Genomic DNA, 15,440 nt, shown 5'->3' with positions numbered 1-15,440 from the left:
GACATGCATTGTTTGATTATCTGGAAAATTTTATTTAAACTAAAAAATTATGATATGACAAAATTGAAGCTGTCAAAGAAGCTTCCAAAGTCCTTCACACCAACACCAATTCTTTTTTCTTCTTCTTCCCGACAGATTCCAGCACTGTTATTGACACGCTCCTCGATCTGAAAGCCAAGTCCCACGTCGTCTCCTCCAACCCTTACCAAATGCAAGACATCTTACCTCGTCGGCGCCATCCAATCCGAAATCCAAAAGTACATCGACTGCGTCGCCGTTCGCGATCTCGTCAATGCGTTACAGGAGCTGTCTTTTGCTGATTAATTTCCTTCGAAATCCCCTGGTTGATGAGATTTTGTGCAGTGGTAGATCTCTAAAATCATAGAGTTTCTGCGTTTAAAAGAATTAGGATTTCGCGTTACAACGTTGGAATACGTTTTGGAATTGGGATATATAAGGAGAAGGGTAGTGGTGGAATCGATGGTGAAAGAGGGAGTGATTGAAATTCTAATGGACTTGCAAAGAGAGGGGTGTGGTGAGTGTGATTTGGCATTTGGGAATTGCATTTCAAGGTTTGTGATTAAAGTGAAAGTGGGCGAGAGGTTAAGCTCCCAAGAGAAGAGAAAGGTTAAACCAGAAAAGGATTTCTAATCGTCATGACTGGTCGACTCTAATCTCTTACAAGCATTTCAGGTAGAAAGGGACTAAAATTTCTTTTAAACATAAAGTTGTAATCAATCTTGAGGATGAATTGACTGACAAAGCCGTCTGAAGGCTGCTTTGAGTAAATCGTAAATCTCAATTTTGTTAGGAAGTTTGCGTTTCCTTGAAGGCGCAACATTCAGTCTTAGCCTTGCGTTAAAACATTATTTGACCCTCTTAAGAAAATGTAAATTACTAACTTAAAAAATTGGGTGCAAGTTTAAGAATATAGAAGAGAAAATTGAGCCGGCGGCTACAGGGCTATATGTGCATGAAACGAAAATAATGGTTTCTTCAACTCATTTGGTGATATCTCTACACTGAATTTTATTTTATCAGCATATGGAAAATTGCTCTACGGGCTTAACTGCCGAAAAGGTCGGAGCAATTTAAGTTTAAAATTTATCGCATCATGCTTTTATTTCCTGAACAATTCAATCAGTGTACATAAATTAACGAGGCTACTTATTTAAAAGTTGTGTGAGAACTTGGTGGCTTTTAAAAGGCACAGTAATACTATAGCGATTGCAATTAGAAGTTTCTCACACCTCTCTAAATGTTAGGTAGAATTGAGATGGTAAAAAAATCCACATAATCAAATAACATATGTTAGAAATTAAAACGTGTAGTTAAAAACTTTAGAGATTTAAATAACCGTTTTCATGTCTTAGTTCATAAATAGAATATGTTGTAACTAGCTATTTTGTTAAAGTTTTTACTTCATATATTTACATATTTTTAGTTAAGTTTTAATATATATATATATATATATATATATATCTATAAAATATTAAAAAAAAAAAAGCAAAAAGATTTAAATGGGAGTGAATCCAAATGTTGATGAAATGAAATACTTAAATGAAAGTCTTTCAAGACTCGGTAAGTACAGCTATTAAAGCAATGATATTACAAAGAAAAATAGCCACCCGTGTAATCAAAACCACTCCAAACTGTAAAAATAGAACAAGAATACTTTATATAAAGTAAAAGTGATATAAAAAAACACTTTCATCAAATTGTATAAGAATTGAACTTAAGTATTGCTGATGTAGGACGTGTTGTTACAAATACAATACAACATAGCTCTCAAGGATTGCAACGAAATTTAAAGAATTGAACATCGAAAGATCTCTCTAATTTCAGATTTGGAAAATGGAATAAAATAAAATTAGTATATTCAGAAATTATAAGCTTTGCATATTCTCGAGATGTTCAAGTCAGGATATAATAGTAGTGGCTCATGTCAAACATGTTAATCAGGCTCCTTTCTTCTTTTGGTCTTTTGTAGATTTGATCTCCTTCGTAAGCATTCTTGGCGCTATGGCCATAGCCATTAACTCTTGGAAGAGCAACTTACACGCGTAAGGAATGTAAACCTGTATGGACAATAGAAAGCCAAAGATTTCAGCACAAGAAAAACCTTGGACTTTGACTATACAAGAAGATAAGATAATGATCATATTCACCTGAACAATGTCCGTTTTGTTCTTACACCCCCTGCACTCGAAAGAATTCTTCTTGAGATTTGCAATGGCTATCAACCCACAGCGCTCACACACATGGACCCTGTATGCATCACTTTGATCAAACAATCTCTCCTTTAGGAAGTGAGCAGCTCCATGAGCAATCATGCAGTCTCGTTCCATCTCTCCAAATCGGAGACCTCCATCGCGTGAGCGTCCCTCAGCAGGTTGCCTTGTGAGGATCTGCACAGGACCACGTCCACGAGAATGGATCTTGTCATCAACCATATGCTTCAGTCTTTGGTAATATGTAGGACCAAGGAAAATCATTGCACTCAGACGTCTCCCTGTATGACCATTGTACATAGTCTCAAAACCACGCATTTGGTAACCACATTTGTGCAGAGCTTTGCTGATATTATCCACCTGATTTGCAGTAGAAAAGATCAAATTTAAACATACACAATACATATCAATCACATTTGCTTCGTAGTGAAATAGTGAATGGCAAATTGCTTGATTCTGAGCAGAATGCTCTTCATGTATAACAGCTTACTCACAATACATACCACAAACACAGTCAAATAGTTATTATAGTTTAAATGCACAGGTTACAAGATCAAATAGGAGCAACTGGAAGGAGCTTACTTATGAGAGCACTTCCAATTTCTAGCAAGTATTTACGGTTAGACGTGAGAAATTTGGATGGAAGAATGCTACTTACAGTAACATCTGTAAAAGGAGTTGCATCTCCTTCCTTTCCCATGTGAGCGGCCACCTTACCCATGATACACTCAATAAGCTGACCAATTGTCATTCGGGATGGAATAGCATGTGGATTGACAATAATATCAGGGGTGATGCCTTCCACAGTCCAGGGCATGTCCTCTTGTGTATAAGTCATACCAACTGTCCCCTTCTGACCATGTCTACTACTGAATTTGTCACCAATCTGTGGTATGCGAACAGATCTCACTCTTACTTTCACAAATCTCAATCCATCAGCATTTGTAGTCAGCAGAACCTACAAAATAGGCAAAATATTATCATCCACCAATGAAAGAAAAAATGCTCATAACTCCAGATTTTAGTAGAACAACTCCTTATTTTTCAGAAATTAAAATTTAACACTTCCAATCATATTAAGCATTCACACAAATCAATATGTAACACTAAATTATATGATAAACATACTTGATCAACCATTCCAGTTTCACTGTGACGTAAGCTTATGCTGTGATCACGCCTCGTGTAACGTAAAGCTTGTCCCTGTGCCTCTTCCTGAGATATTGGGGTGGTCTTTCCGATAATAACATCCTCACCAGATACTCTTGTGCCCTATTTCGTAACAATAAATTAGTTCTTGTTCAATTTCTAGGGGACAGGCAACAAAGAATAAACTTAGATATGCTTACCGGTGGTGCAAGACCATCATCATCCAGCTTATCATAAGAACCATGTCTCATGCCCTGCGACATGAAACTTGGTAAGAAACCACAAAAACGAGCCAATATTTTTTTCAAATAAAAACTGCAAAACAAGAAGAATCATTCTCCACCAAGGCAAAATTTCTAACCATGGTGTTAGTTCTATCTGGTCGGCCAAAATCTTCTTTGACTAGAGTTCCCATCTTCTTCTCTTCATCTCTATAAAAGTGAGAATGCAGCATATCATAAAAATCAGAAACACATATCAATAGAAAAAAATGTCTAATTATGGGCAGCAAACATACCTATATGATCGGAAAAATAGAGATCGAAAGAATCCTCGGTCTATTGATGATTGGTTCATGATGACAGAATCTTCTTGATTATAACCAGAATAACAGGATATGGCCACAATGGCATTCTAACACACAAGGGATAAAGATGTTATAATCTTTTAATTATCCACATAATGATAAGATATAAGTAAAGAAGCAAGAATTTACAATTCCAGCAGGGAGTTGGCGGAAATGAAGATGTTCCATGGCTCTTGTAGTAACCAGTGGCTTTTGTGGATAATATAAAACATAGGCCAAGGTATCCTACATAATGGAGCAATAACCATAAAGTAAAATCCAGTGTCAAGTCAAATTCACAAACAGAAAAGCAGGCACACATTAATAACAAACAAGCAAACATCAATGACAGACAAGCAAACAGTACCATTCGAAACTGGTAGTTGGTAACATATATTCCCATTGCTTGTTTTCCCATTGCAGACTGATAAGTATTACGTGGGGACTGATTACACCAACCAAAGGTAAGTGAGATGAATAATGTGTATTAATCAGAATGAGTACAAAAAAGCAAGACCACCACCATATTTACCTGATTGTGATCGGGAAATGGTATGATAGAAGCACACACACCCAAAATCAGTGATGGGTGGATTTCACAATGAGTGTATGTATCAGAATATGCCTCTTCCGGGTTGAGCCTAGCTTGAACAAGATCCTGTAACATTTATTCAATAATCACTTTTTGTTGTTTTATAACCTCTTAATTTGCATTAAGGTATATAAAGGGTACACTTTTCAAAACAAGGATTATAGTACTAACATTAATTGTCATGGAAATCATTGTAGTCTCTTCTTCTTCCGTGTCAATATATTCTATAAAGCCCTTGGACACTAGATCATGCCATCCACCCTCTTCAGGGGATTCCTGAACCAATTGAATAGCAAGTTAAGCAATTACTTAAACAATATCAGCTCCTAAGAGAAACTATAGTTACTACTGGCTCACCCTCTGTTGTAAAGCATGAATATCCCTCTTCTTTATGAGAAGCCTTTGCTTATCCACAATGAATAAAGGACGACTGCAGCGACCATAATCAGTATATATTCGCAATTCTTTAAGACGGATATCTCTGACAACCCCAACTTCAGTATTAACATCAACCTGCACCACAAGAAGAGCCCATCAGGCATTGAAATTGCACCACAATTAAAATAACATTACAACATCTAACCAACTTGAACCAATCAAATCCCAAAAGACAATAAACAATGACTATTCAGATGGCTCTACAATAAGGTTATCAAGAAAGCAGCTATTTGAAAATTGACCCATCCTATGACCTGAAGAAACATATAATATGAATACCCTTAAAATGTGTGGGATTTCATAATAAGCAGCCAGATCTGGTGTTGTTAGTAATAAATTGCAGTGCTACAATTATAGTAAAATGGAAAATAATGCTTCTGTATTTTCAGATCAACCACCATCATCATTTATCTCATCCGTCAAGTGATTCATCTCTATATGAGAATTGTCTACTATTTTCCATTTACTGACAGATTCATTCAAACAATAAAAGAAATCGGTTCTCAAACAAAATCAAAAAGCAAAATGATAATTACCCGACGTCTCAACTTCCTCAAAGTTCTCACCAACATATCAGGGTCACGATGGATACCCATCCAGCAACCATTAACAAAAATCTTAGTAGCTTGGGGAATCACCGCAGGAGAAATTTCCTATGTGGAAGGAAAATGAACAAACTTAAAGATGGATATCATATAGGTAAACAAAATAACTTTGCAGGAAAGCCATTAACCTCGAAATTCTCAGTGCCCCATTCTTCCAAAAACTCCAGAATAGGATATGCTGCTGAACCAACGGTTATGTAGACCATCAATGCCAGATTCTTCACAAGTCCACAGGCCTATATAGCCCAATCACACTCATAAGTACCATAGAGAAAGACGAGTTCCTAACAACAAGTATTAAATAGCAGTACGCTTGAAAACAAAATACTCACTTGTCCTTCAGGTGTTTCTGCTGGACACATCATTCCCCATTGAGAATTATGCAGCTGTCTTGGTTTAGCCAACTTCCCTGGGATAAAACGAGGAACGAAGAAAACATTGAAAATTATGGCTTAGACAAACAAACAATATTGCAACAGTGCCAAACCTGAGTGAATATAAATAAATAACTGAGAGTACATCCCGATATTGCCTTAAACATATTAACTTATGCAAGCAATGCACAAGTGGGTAAGATTGAAGAATGGATAATGCTTGAATAACCATGGAATTTTACCTTCTCGTCCTATTGGGGAATTTAGTCTTCGCAAGTGAGATAAAGTTGATGCAAAAGTTAAACGATTCAGCACCTGAAGCACAGTATCAAAATGATCTGCCTCATTTCTTCTATGGAAGATATAGCAAAACAGTTTTTACTTGAATCATAATGCAATAATTTATATTCATACCTGTGAAACTCCAGCTCTAGTCCCTGCAGCATTTGCTTGTCCCCAATTACCGGTAGCTAGTGAGTATTTAAGTCCACTTGTAATGGTTTTTGCTTTAATAGCAAATTGTAGATTAACATCTTTCCCATTATCAACACACTACACATTCACAGGGTACAAGGATTTAGGCAACGCAAAAGGAATGCGACAATAGATGTAACTTGGAGTCGGCACAAACCTTCTGTACATATCCCCTGACATCTCTCGTTAGCTTTCTGAATAGCTGCATCACAAGTTACAGTAGCCTGTAATTGACTAATTAGACAGTTACTAAATACGTAAAAAGACATACAAAATTAGGTAATCTAAACTAATAATAAAGGGGATATGTATCCATGTACACATCTTTTGGACAAGTTCATCCAATTATTATAAAATATTCCTATTAATCATGGTAGTTATTTACATCTCTTCACCAATTTTCACTTTTAATTAGAGAAAAAAAAACACAACTACAAAGGCAAAGCACCAAGAGCCTCTTTTACAATTAGTATCAATTATATAAATGTATATATATACAAACCATTCGAAAAAGGCCCCCAAGTAGAGGGCCAGCCAGATCCAGCCTTTTGTTGCCGTAATGATCCCTATCATCCTCAGCCCTCCGCCCAAGTGCACACAGAAGTAGCCGGTGAATGATATATCTATGGGACAATGATAATATAATAAGTACTTACTAAGTCATCAACATTAAAACATAGGATCTAAGAAAAGTAAACTAACCCAAAATAGTATGCTTTCTTGGTCTCACAATACTCTCCAACACCCACATGAGGGAGCATCTCCTTTTGGAGGATCTCCTTAGCATACCTGCAGATTATGATACAAGTGTAACCCTAACTATATAAAGGTTGAACACAGATCATCCTCATGTTATATAGAAATCTAATTCAACTCACTTGATTCTCTTTTCCTTAGTTACACCAACAGTTGCACCTCTTTTCCCAATGTAGTCAAGTGCAACCTGCAGTTGAGATCGAGTTAAATCTAAAAGAATGGAGGAGTATAATTGAAAAACTTATCGATTGACACAATATTTCACTAATAATAAAAGTTTGAAATATCTGAAATTAAAAAGAAATAAACATTCCACTGCAAAATCAGATGACAGAATATGAAATTGAGTACAGTAAGACAAAAAATAAATGTAATATGTTTAAAAGGAAGGAATTTAAGGTAGAATATGGAAACAGAAGGCTCCAGCAAGTTGGATGACAAAAAGTGGAAAAAGAAGAAAAGAGTATAGTTTGAGCCCGAGCAAGTAAACAAGTCAGAGACTGAAATGGGCTGGGAGATAGTAAAGTGCTCTCTTTAAAAAATATTATAAATTCTTAAACTTAACAAGCAGGATCACAGTGGCTGCAAGCATGTAATATTTAAAATTAGCATAACCCACTTGTTGATTTTGAATAACAAACGCTTCTTCTAGGGAAGGACGAAGCAATTCCATCATTTGAGTATCTGAGAAATCGTAGCATATATGTTCGAGTATATCTTTGTCAGCAACAAACCCCAACGCTCGAAACACAATAATGATGGGAATTTCAGTTCGAATATAAGGAAGTGTGGCACGTATATATTGTCCTGAAGAACCCTGAAGGAGGAAATCATAAACTCAGACATTGCATACAACACATAACCCTGAAAAACAACTTGCCCCAAGGAAAGTCACATTGCAGAATTATCATTACCCCTTTGGAACTAGTCCGAGAGAGCATGCGCACAAACATAGTACTAGGTGGTCTGTTCTGAGACTCAGCCATTGACCGAACTTCAGCCACAAAGGCATACTTGTTCGGCTGCCTCTTCTTGAACACATAGACATGGTTGGTGCTCATCTTCTCCTGAGCAATCAGAACCTTCTCACTCCCATTAATAATGAAATATCCGCCTTGATCATATGGACACTCTCCAAGTTCAGTCAAATCCTTCTCCGAATTTTGGTACAACGTGCAATAACTAGACCGAAGCATTATAGGAACCTACAAATAACAACAATAAAAAAACAAGAGTAATGACTTATTAGTCATTGGGTTTAAGAATCGATGACAAAACTAAACTTAGCCTTATCCAGAAGAATCAAGAGATACACCTTGCCAATGAAAACTTTAGTGAAATCTTGAGTCTCGGTGACTTCTTCACCATCGTGCCCCTTCTTGATGACCCTCTTGGAGACATCAACATACAAAGGAGCTGAGTAGGTGAGGTTCCTTAACCTAGCAGCCTTGGGAAACAACGTGGCGGTTTCTCCATCAGACTCCGTCATCATGGGCTTACTCAAATAAATCTGGCCAAAGCTGATTCTGTAAATAGTCTGCGAAAAGCGCAACCAACTCGTTAAGCTAAAAACAGTGCAGAGTAGAAGAGAGAACAGCGGTAGGAAGGTAAAACAGAACTAAAGGTACCTCGGCGAAATCAGATTGGTGACCGGGATTATGCTGCGACTCGGGTCGAATTTCTATGTCGGCGGATTCGTCGACGATTTCCTGCATAGTGTTTTGGATGAACTCGTCGAAAGAATCGAGTTGCTGACGAACGAGGCCTTTCTCTTCGAAGTAGGCGGAGATAACAGCCCACGCATCCTCTTGCGTGATATCGTCTTCGTCGTCGTCTTCCTCCATCATTTGCTGATCGTACTCTTGTTCCTCTTCCAAATCCATGTTTCTTCTCTGTCACTCACCCTCCAAAGACTAACGTTTAATTAAGCTTTTGAAAGTTTCGTTTTTTTGGTTGGAATCAAAGAGAATGAGAGAAGGCACTCGGTCAGTGAAAGCCCTAGGGGATTTGGGTTGGGGTTCAGCAAATGCGAAAAATGGTAGGGTGTGCTCTTATATAGGGGAGAGGAGCGGCTAATGCTTGTATACACTAAACAAAAGTTAAATAAGTGAAAGATTTTTTTTTTAATAAAATTACTTAAAAATAACTTTTTACTTCCTGCACTCCTACAATTTATTCATATACCCCTAAATTTTCAAAATGGTTGGCTGACTTCAATTCTATATTTAAAAAATTTTCTGAAATAAGTTTTGTTTTATATAATGTCATTTGAAATGAGTTTTCAAAAATATTTTCACCTGAAATGTGTTTTGAAAAGAACTGACACGATTTTTTTTTCTCCTTTCTTTTTGTTTTGTAGTATTTTTTTCTCTCTACTTCTTTTGGGGTAGTGGTACCATCCTGAAAGTATTTTAATATTTTTCTTAGTAGTGGGAGTACAATTAGTAATTGTTGGGGTGGAGTGAGCAATAACGCCTTGAAGGAGTACAGGAGGAGAATAGAGTAGAAATGCAGGATTTTATTTACAATAGTATCCACGAAAGAAAACCACAACCACAACCTCAAACTCACTATATACCGTTCCGTGCTTTGTGTTGTGTGTCAGTTGAGGGAAAATGGGCACTTCAGGGATTATCTTCTTGACCACACATCTGTGCTCACCTTCCAATTCTATTTCCTTCCCTAGCCCATGGCCATGGCCACTTCTCCCTCAACTTCGACCTTCGATACGTGCTCTTCCTCTTTCCCGAATTCGCTCCTCAGTTTCTTCTTCTTCTTCTTCTACTACTACTACAGAGCTTACCCCAGGTGAAGGAATTATGAGTTTTCAACTTCTTATACCGTGCCCACTTACTAATTCATTAAAAGCCCACCAAACAGAATGGCGGGTCGTTGCCAAGTTTTATACTTGCTAATGTATAACGGGTTCAGTTCAGATTTTCCTTTGACTTTTTTTTTCTTTTGGTTTAATTGGATGTTTTTCACATTTCTATTATATGATATGAATAACAATATAGACCTGATGTCCGTGTTTACTTGTTTGTTTCCTTAACTGTCCCTGAATTTGTCCTATGCGGTTAGGAAGAGGAAGAGGAGCGTTCGCTTAGTTATTCTCTATGTATTTCAACAAGTTGGATTTGTTTTGCTTATAACGCAATGGCTCATGCCATCTTGAGAAGCCTAGCAATGTGAGGCATAAGAGGATGAAGGAGAGGGACAAGGAACTATTATCACGGGAATATGCAGAATGATCGTATTATTAGTTTGTAGTCTTACCACCCCAATGTAAGAATATTTAGCTAACTTTATGTTCATTAAGAAAGTTAGTTAATGTCATTTAATATATTAGTTATTTTTAAAAATAAACCTTTCTCTTAAATTATCCTTCCTTGGAACTTTATATCAAGAGTGAAAACAATATTGGCAAGAATCTCAATCAATTGGAGGGAATTTTTGGGATGATTTATTAAGCAGGGTAAAAAATAGTTAAATCTTGTTTATATTTGAGTTCACAATATTTTTTGTTACTTATAGTTGAGTGCGGAGAGAGTTGTCCCTAAATTTGGATATTGAGACGTACATGTTGCCTAATGGTGGTTTGTGGTACTAGATGTTTGGGGCAGAAATTTCAGGACTAAACTTTTCTTTGCTAATTGACATTTGATTTGTGGGAATAGGATGGATTCCGGATTCATGTACCGTAGTATAGCTATAATGATCCACCTCTAGACCGTCAATTGGAAATATTAGTTTATTTTTGGTAGATGTGACTCAAGAAGTGGTTATGAACATTTTAAATATTTGACTTCTCTTTGATTCTAGACGTAACTTTCAATAACTCTCTTGGATATTAAGTGTGTGGCTAAAATATCCCCAGAAAACTTTCTAGACATTACTCCAACTTGATTATAGTTTATTTTCTGCTTCCTTCATGCAGATAAACTTCCGACAATTGATTCTTCTGTAACTGGTGGTGCATATGATTTCGCAAAAGCAACAACATCACTAACGAATGAGTTAATCTCTTCACCGAAGAAAGTAACTCTTTTAAGGCACGGTCTTAGCACTTGGAATGCAGAAAGCAGGATTCAGGTTCACATTCTACTTTTAATTTATTTGCTTTTTGAGGTTTGAAGGAATAGTGGGCTTGGTTTGTAAATGCAGGGGTGATTATTCTCTCTTTTATGTTCTAATTCTGAAATGCCTTGTTGATCATTTAAACTGTACTAAGAGCTCCTTGTTTTATAGGACTGAAGTTTTTGTTTGTTGTTCAGATGTTTTGCATTCAACATCATTTACTGCATCTGCTATCCACTGTCATTAAATTGATCATATGTACTCAGGGAAGCTCAGATTTGTCTGTATTAACTGAAGTTGGAGAAGAGCAAGCAGAAAGGTGCAAGAAAGCCTTGGAAAATATATACTTTGACCAGTGTTTTGCAAGTCCAATCTCTCGCGCCAAGGTTAGTGCCAGTAAAATTTTTATGTTGCTGGCTAACACCGCTCATCATTTTATTAAAATGGTTTGGGTTGTTCCATGTAGCAAACTGCTGAAATTGTATGGCAAGGCAGGGAAAAACCATTGGTTTATCTTGATTCTCTCCGAGAGATACCTCTATATCACCTTGAAGGCATGACAAATGGTGAGGCTGCTTCGGCTCAACTTGAAAATTCTGATAAAGTATCTTTTAATATTTTGTGGCTTTAGTTATATATTATAGGAACGTGGATTTGGCATGTCGAAAGCAATGGGAAAGTAAAAATATTAGTATATCTATCCTTGATCAAATTGAAGTCCTACATAAACTTAAGCCACTTTAAATCAAAAGAATGCACCTTTACTTAGTCATTTTGCACACCTTTTCAATTCAGAGGAGTAAAAGGACTGTTTAGAACTTGAGATGCTTCAGTTGATTACTATAATTATTATTTACTGTTAACTTTCGTTTCTTTCTATAGGAAAAATAACTTTGCACTTGTCAAAGTTAATGCTACCGAGTTTTCAAATGTTTTCATATTACCTCACGTTTCTATTTGTATCATTCCCACCATTCTTTATGATTAAACTAAATCAGTATGTTCCTCATTTGGAGGCAGCGGATGCTAAGCGAATATATCCCAAAGAGTATACAATTTGGAGAGAAGATCCAGCCAATTTCATCATGAATGGTAGATATCCTGCACGAGATCTCTGGATAACTGCAAGAGATTGTTGGAAGGAAATGTTATTGTCGCCTGTAAGATTTCTTTGTTGCTGATACATTGTTTGGCTACTAATGATTTGGAAGTGAAGTACAATATTTATCTTATTCCTCAGGGTGAAAGCTTTCTGGTTGTGACTCACAAATCTATATTGAGGGCGTTAATTTGCACTGCTTTAGGCCTTGACCCAGAGAGGTAATGTTGGCTATGCTATTAAATATTTGAACTGATCTTGGACCCATTTAATAAAAAATGTACTTTTGTTCTAATTTAGTTCAAATAACATGCACTGTTACTAGTTATTAACCAATAAAAAAATCTTCAGGATGACTTTTAAATAATTATTATAAAAGTCAACAAACTTACTCTACATAACAATCGTCAGTGATTTGATGGCAATATAAAAATCTCCGCACTGTCAATACTGTGTTGATATTGATTCTCAGCCATGTATAGCTTGCGTATAGCTTGCTTGATATGTCAAGTGTTGATTATGAAATTAAAATATTTAAACTGATCTTCAGTTTACTTTGTGCAAAATGTATTTCTGATTTTGATTTTACTGGCTATTCTTCTAGTTAAGCTTTCAGCTTTGATGACTTTTGTTAGGCTTGATGAGTTCATTGGTAACATTATTATGGTATTGCTGTTGACCACAATATACATAGAACTCATCTTTTCATTCACACACTCTAATCAGCATCCTCGAAGAGAGGACCTGTGGCGTATACAGTTTATTAGTAAACATTGTCACACATTGTGCTTCATCTGTTAACGGTGACACATATATCAGGTTGCATTTCAATTTTGGCACATATAAGATATTTTGAGGTTCAAATCCTTCATCAAGTTGTATTATACATTCTTTATTTGCCAACACTATTTTTCCATCGGGGCAATACCACTGGACAATCTTGTATAACTTTCTTTTGAGACAAGTTATCCAATCTCCCGTTGTACAATTAGATGTACCACTATCTACCTTCCATCAACCACAAGCTTTTGTACCAGTCATTTTCTTAGTCTTGCTTGTATCATGTGATTTTACCATGGTCATCAAACCTTTGTCATTGCTCCATGCTCTATCCGGGTGTCTCATGTGTCCCTTCTTTCATGCGGGGGTATTGCAGCTTCCTCCAAAAACTTGAGTCACATTAAGGTGTGCTACACTTTATTTACCTTTTGTCCAGGTGTTCTTGTCTTGGTTCATTGCTTCCTGCTTTAGTTCATGGGCAATCACCCCACCAATCTGGATATCCAATAATTTTAGAACACCCCTTTGCATCATATCTTGTTTTCCACAGTTAGAACACACCAGTGTATTATCTTTTTCCTCTCTTCGGCCCTTGCTTTTAGATCCGCTTGCACTGCAAGACCCACGATCCATTCCCTTTTTCTCCTTGAATCTTGTTATGGTTTTCATTCTCTCCTCTGAAGACAAGGGATCTGTTGCCAACACACTTGACCACACTGATCCATAGCTGGCATCATCAAGCCCCATCATCAGGAACTGATGGACCTTCTCCTACTCTCTTTTTCGAGTTTGGACACCAAACCCCATTTGCATCCACTAAACGTGCACTGCAGGATTTTCTCATAATTGACCAATTATCCCACAATGTTTCCAGTTCCCCACAGTGGGCTACCATGCTCGATCCCCATTGTTTGTAATCTGCCAATTCCGCCTTAAAGGTTTTGGATTCTTGGCCCATTTACAACTGAAAAATGTTCTTTAATATCTTCCCACAGGTCTTTTGCGTTTTCCACATACATCATAGTGTAATGCAAGTTTGGTTCAATCATGTTTAATATCCAGGACATGATCATGGATTGGACTGGCCACAATCTTCTTTCTCAGGTGCATCCTTTTCAGTTCTTTGTAGGTTCCATCTTTGAAACTCCACTTCGTTCAAGCACGTAAAGATATCTTACCAAATATTTCCCATCCATTTTGTTAATCATTGTCGTGATAACAAATAAATGATTGATTGAAAGTTTGAAGCTTATCGCTTCTTTTTAACTTTAAATTTGAATATCTTTCTTGAAATGTCAAGACCTCTTGCATGTGCAGCATGAAGGCAACATTCTGATAATCTACCATAGCTTGCAGTTAACATTGTTCATAATGTTCAGGTTTCGTTCAATTGATATCAACAATGGCGGATTATGTGTCTTCAACTTCAATGTCAGAGGAGAAGCAATGCTTAAGGGTTTAAATATGACGGCTCACATGTACAGTGATCATGTCTATCCTGGTTAGTTCAACCTACACGCGAAGACAACACTTGCCATTTTTATGGGTAACTGGAATTTACCGTGGAACAACAACAGTGAAGATCTGGTGTGGAATTTTTAGTTTTAATCATGTGAAATTCCGAATCATTGGCAAGTGGGTGGGTCCAACCAGGAAGAAGGTTGATTTTATAGCAGGGGGTTTGAATTTTTTCACAGCCCTCTCTTCCTTTGATATATAGACATATAGGAATGGAGAACTTGAGTATAATTTGAGAAAACTAATTACGTGATTTCCAACCTTCGTTGTATGTATGGAGTCTATTCAATCTCCTCATTTTTCAATAAATATTATTTGATGTCACGATGTGCAAGTCAAGGAAACAAAATATTTTTACGAGGAGTACTGTTTAATGCTCTATAATTTATTTTACATGAAGATTTATGTTTTATGGTTGTATAAAGATATCTTGTGTGGGGATCAGAATGAATGTTGAACTGCAAGCAATGTTTGTGTTGCAGTAGGGTTAATAATGAAGATTTATTGATGCGGGTGAATTTGTAATGATTGAATTTCTGCAATTGATTTGAAGCTATTTATTTATGACGTGTCGTGGCGGTATGAGAATAAACATGGGTGGTGATGTTAATATTGGCGTGCTGGTAAAGGTAAAATCAGCAGACACAGCCCTTTTAGATTGAATTAATGTGTATGTGGGGGACTACATCCTATGGTTGCGTACGCAGCTGTAATGTTTGTTATTCAATCAAACGGTATTCAATGTGTGCAACTTTAAATTAGATCATGTGGGCCAACTCAAG

At 36.7% G+C, this 15,440-nt stretch overlaps 2 protein-coding genes across 3 annotated transcripts; one reads left to right on the top strand and one right to left on the bottom strand.

Annotated features, from left to right (window-relative positions):
* Positions 1 to 1,692: 1,692 nt before the first annotated feature.
* LOC106775797 (DNA-directed RNA polymerase II subunit RPB2) lies at positions 1,693 to 9,220 on the bottom strand. Its single transcript, XM_014662993.2, has 25 exons — positions 8,813 to 9,220; positions 8,500 to 8,721; positions 8,099 to 8,389; positions 7,804 to 8,001; positions 7,307 to 7,371; positions 7,131 to 7,217; positions 6,931 to 7,051; positions 6,586 to 6,630; positions 6,369 to 6,506; positions 6,197 to 6,269; positions 5,913 to 5,989; positions 5,709 to 5,816; positions 5,512 to 5,628; positions 4,895 to 5,050; positions 4,709 to 4,813; positions 4,478 to 4,603; positions 4,313 to 4,390; positions 4,096 to 4,191; positions 3,898 to 4,013; positions 3,742 to 3,811; positions 3,581 to 3,634; positions 3,360 to 3,503; positions 2,890 to 3,189; positions 2,169 to 2,591; positions 1,693 to 2,078 (listed from the first exon to the last, which is right to left on the bottom strand). Exons 1-25 carry the CDS (start codon positions 9,065 to 9,067, stop codon positions 1,959 to 1,961), a joined length of 3,585 nt encoding a protein of 1,194 aa, XP_014518479.1. The 5' UTR covers positions 9,068 to 9,220; the 3' UTR covers positions 1,693 to 1,958.
* A 502-nt stretch (positions 9,221 to 9,722) lies between these two features.
* Positions 9,723 to 15,183, top strand: LOC106776279 (probable 2-carboxy-D-arabinitol-1-phosphatase). Of its 2 annotated transcripts, none has more exons than XM_014663679.2 (7): positions 9,723 to 9,992; positions 11,122 to 11,276; positions 11,459 to 11,647; positions 11,728 to 11,827; positions 12,282 to 12,421; positions 12,502 to 12,581; positions 14,520 to 15,183. In XM_014663679.2, exons 1-7 carry the CDS (start codon positions 9,800 to 9,802, stop codon positions 14,644 to 14,646), a joined length of 984 nt encoding a protein of 327 aa, XP_014519165.1. In that variant the 5' UTR covers positions 9,723 to 9,799; the 3' UTR covers positions 14,647 to 15,183. The 2 variants fall into 2 exon arrangements, with proteins under 2 accessions (XP_014519165.1, XP_014519166.1); XM_014663680.2 differs by having other exon boundaries at positions 9,725 to 9,992; positions 11,528 to 11,647.
* Positions 15,184 to 15,440: the final 257 nt, after the last annotated feature.

Source organism: Vigna radiata, chromosome 10, assembly GCF_000741045.1.
Source record: "Vigna radiata var. radiata cultivar VC1973A chromosome 10, Vradiata_ver6, whole genome shotgun sequence".
In the NCBI taxonomy this organism is placed as follows: domain Eukaryota; kingdom Viridiplantae; phylum Streptophyta; class Magnoliopsida; order Fabales; family Fabaceae; genus Vigna; species Vigna radiata.
The sequence above is the reverse complement of the archived record's forward strand: the minus strand, read 5'-3'. Positions and strand labels throughout refer to the sequence as shown.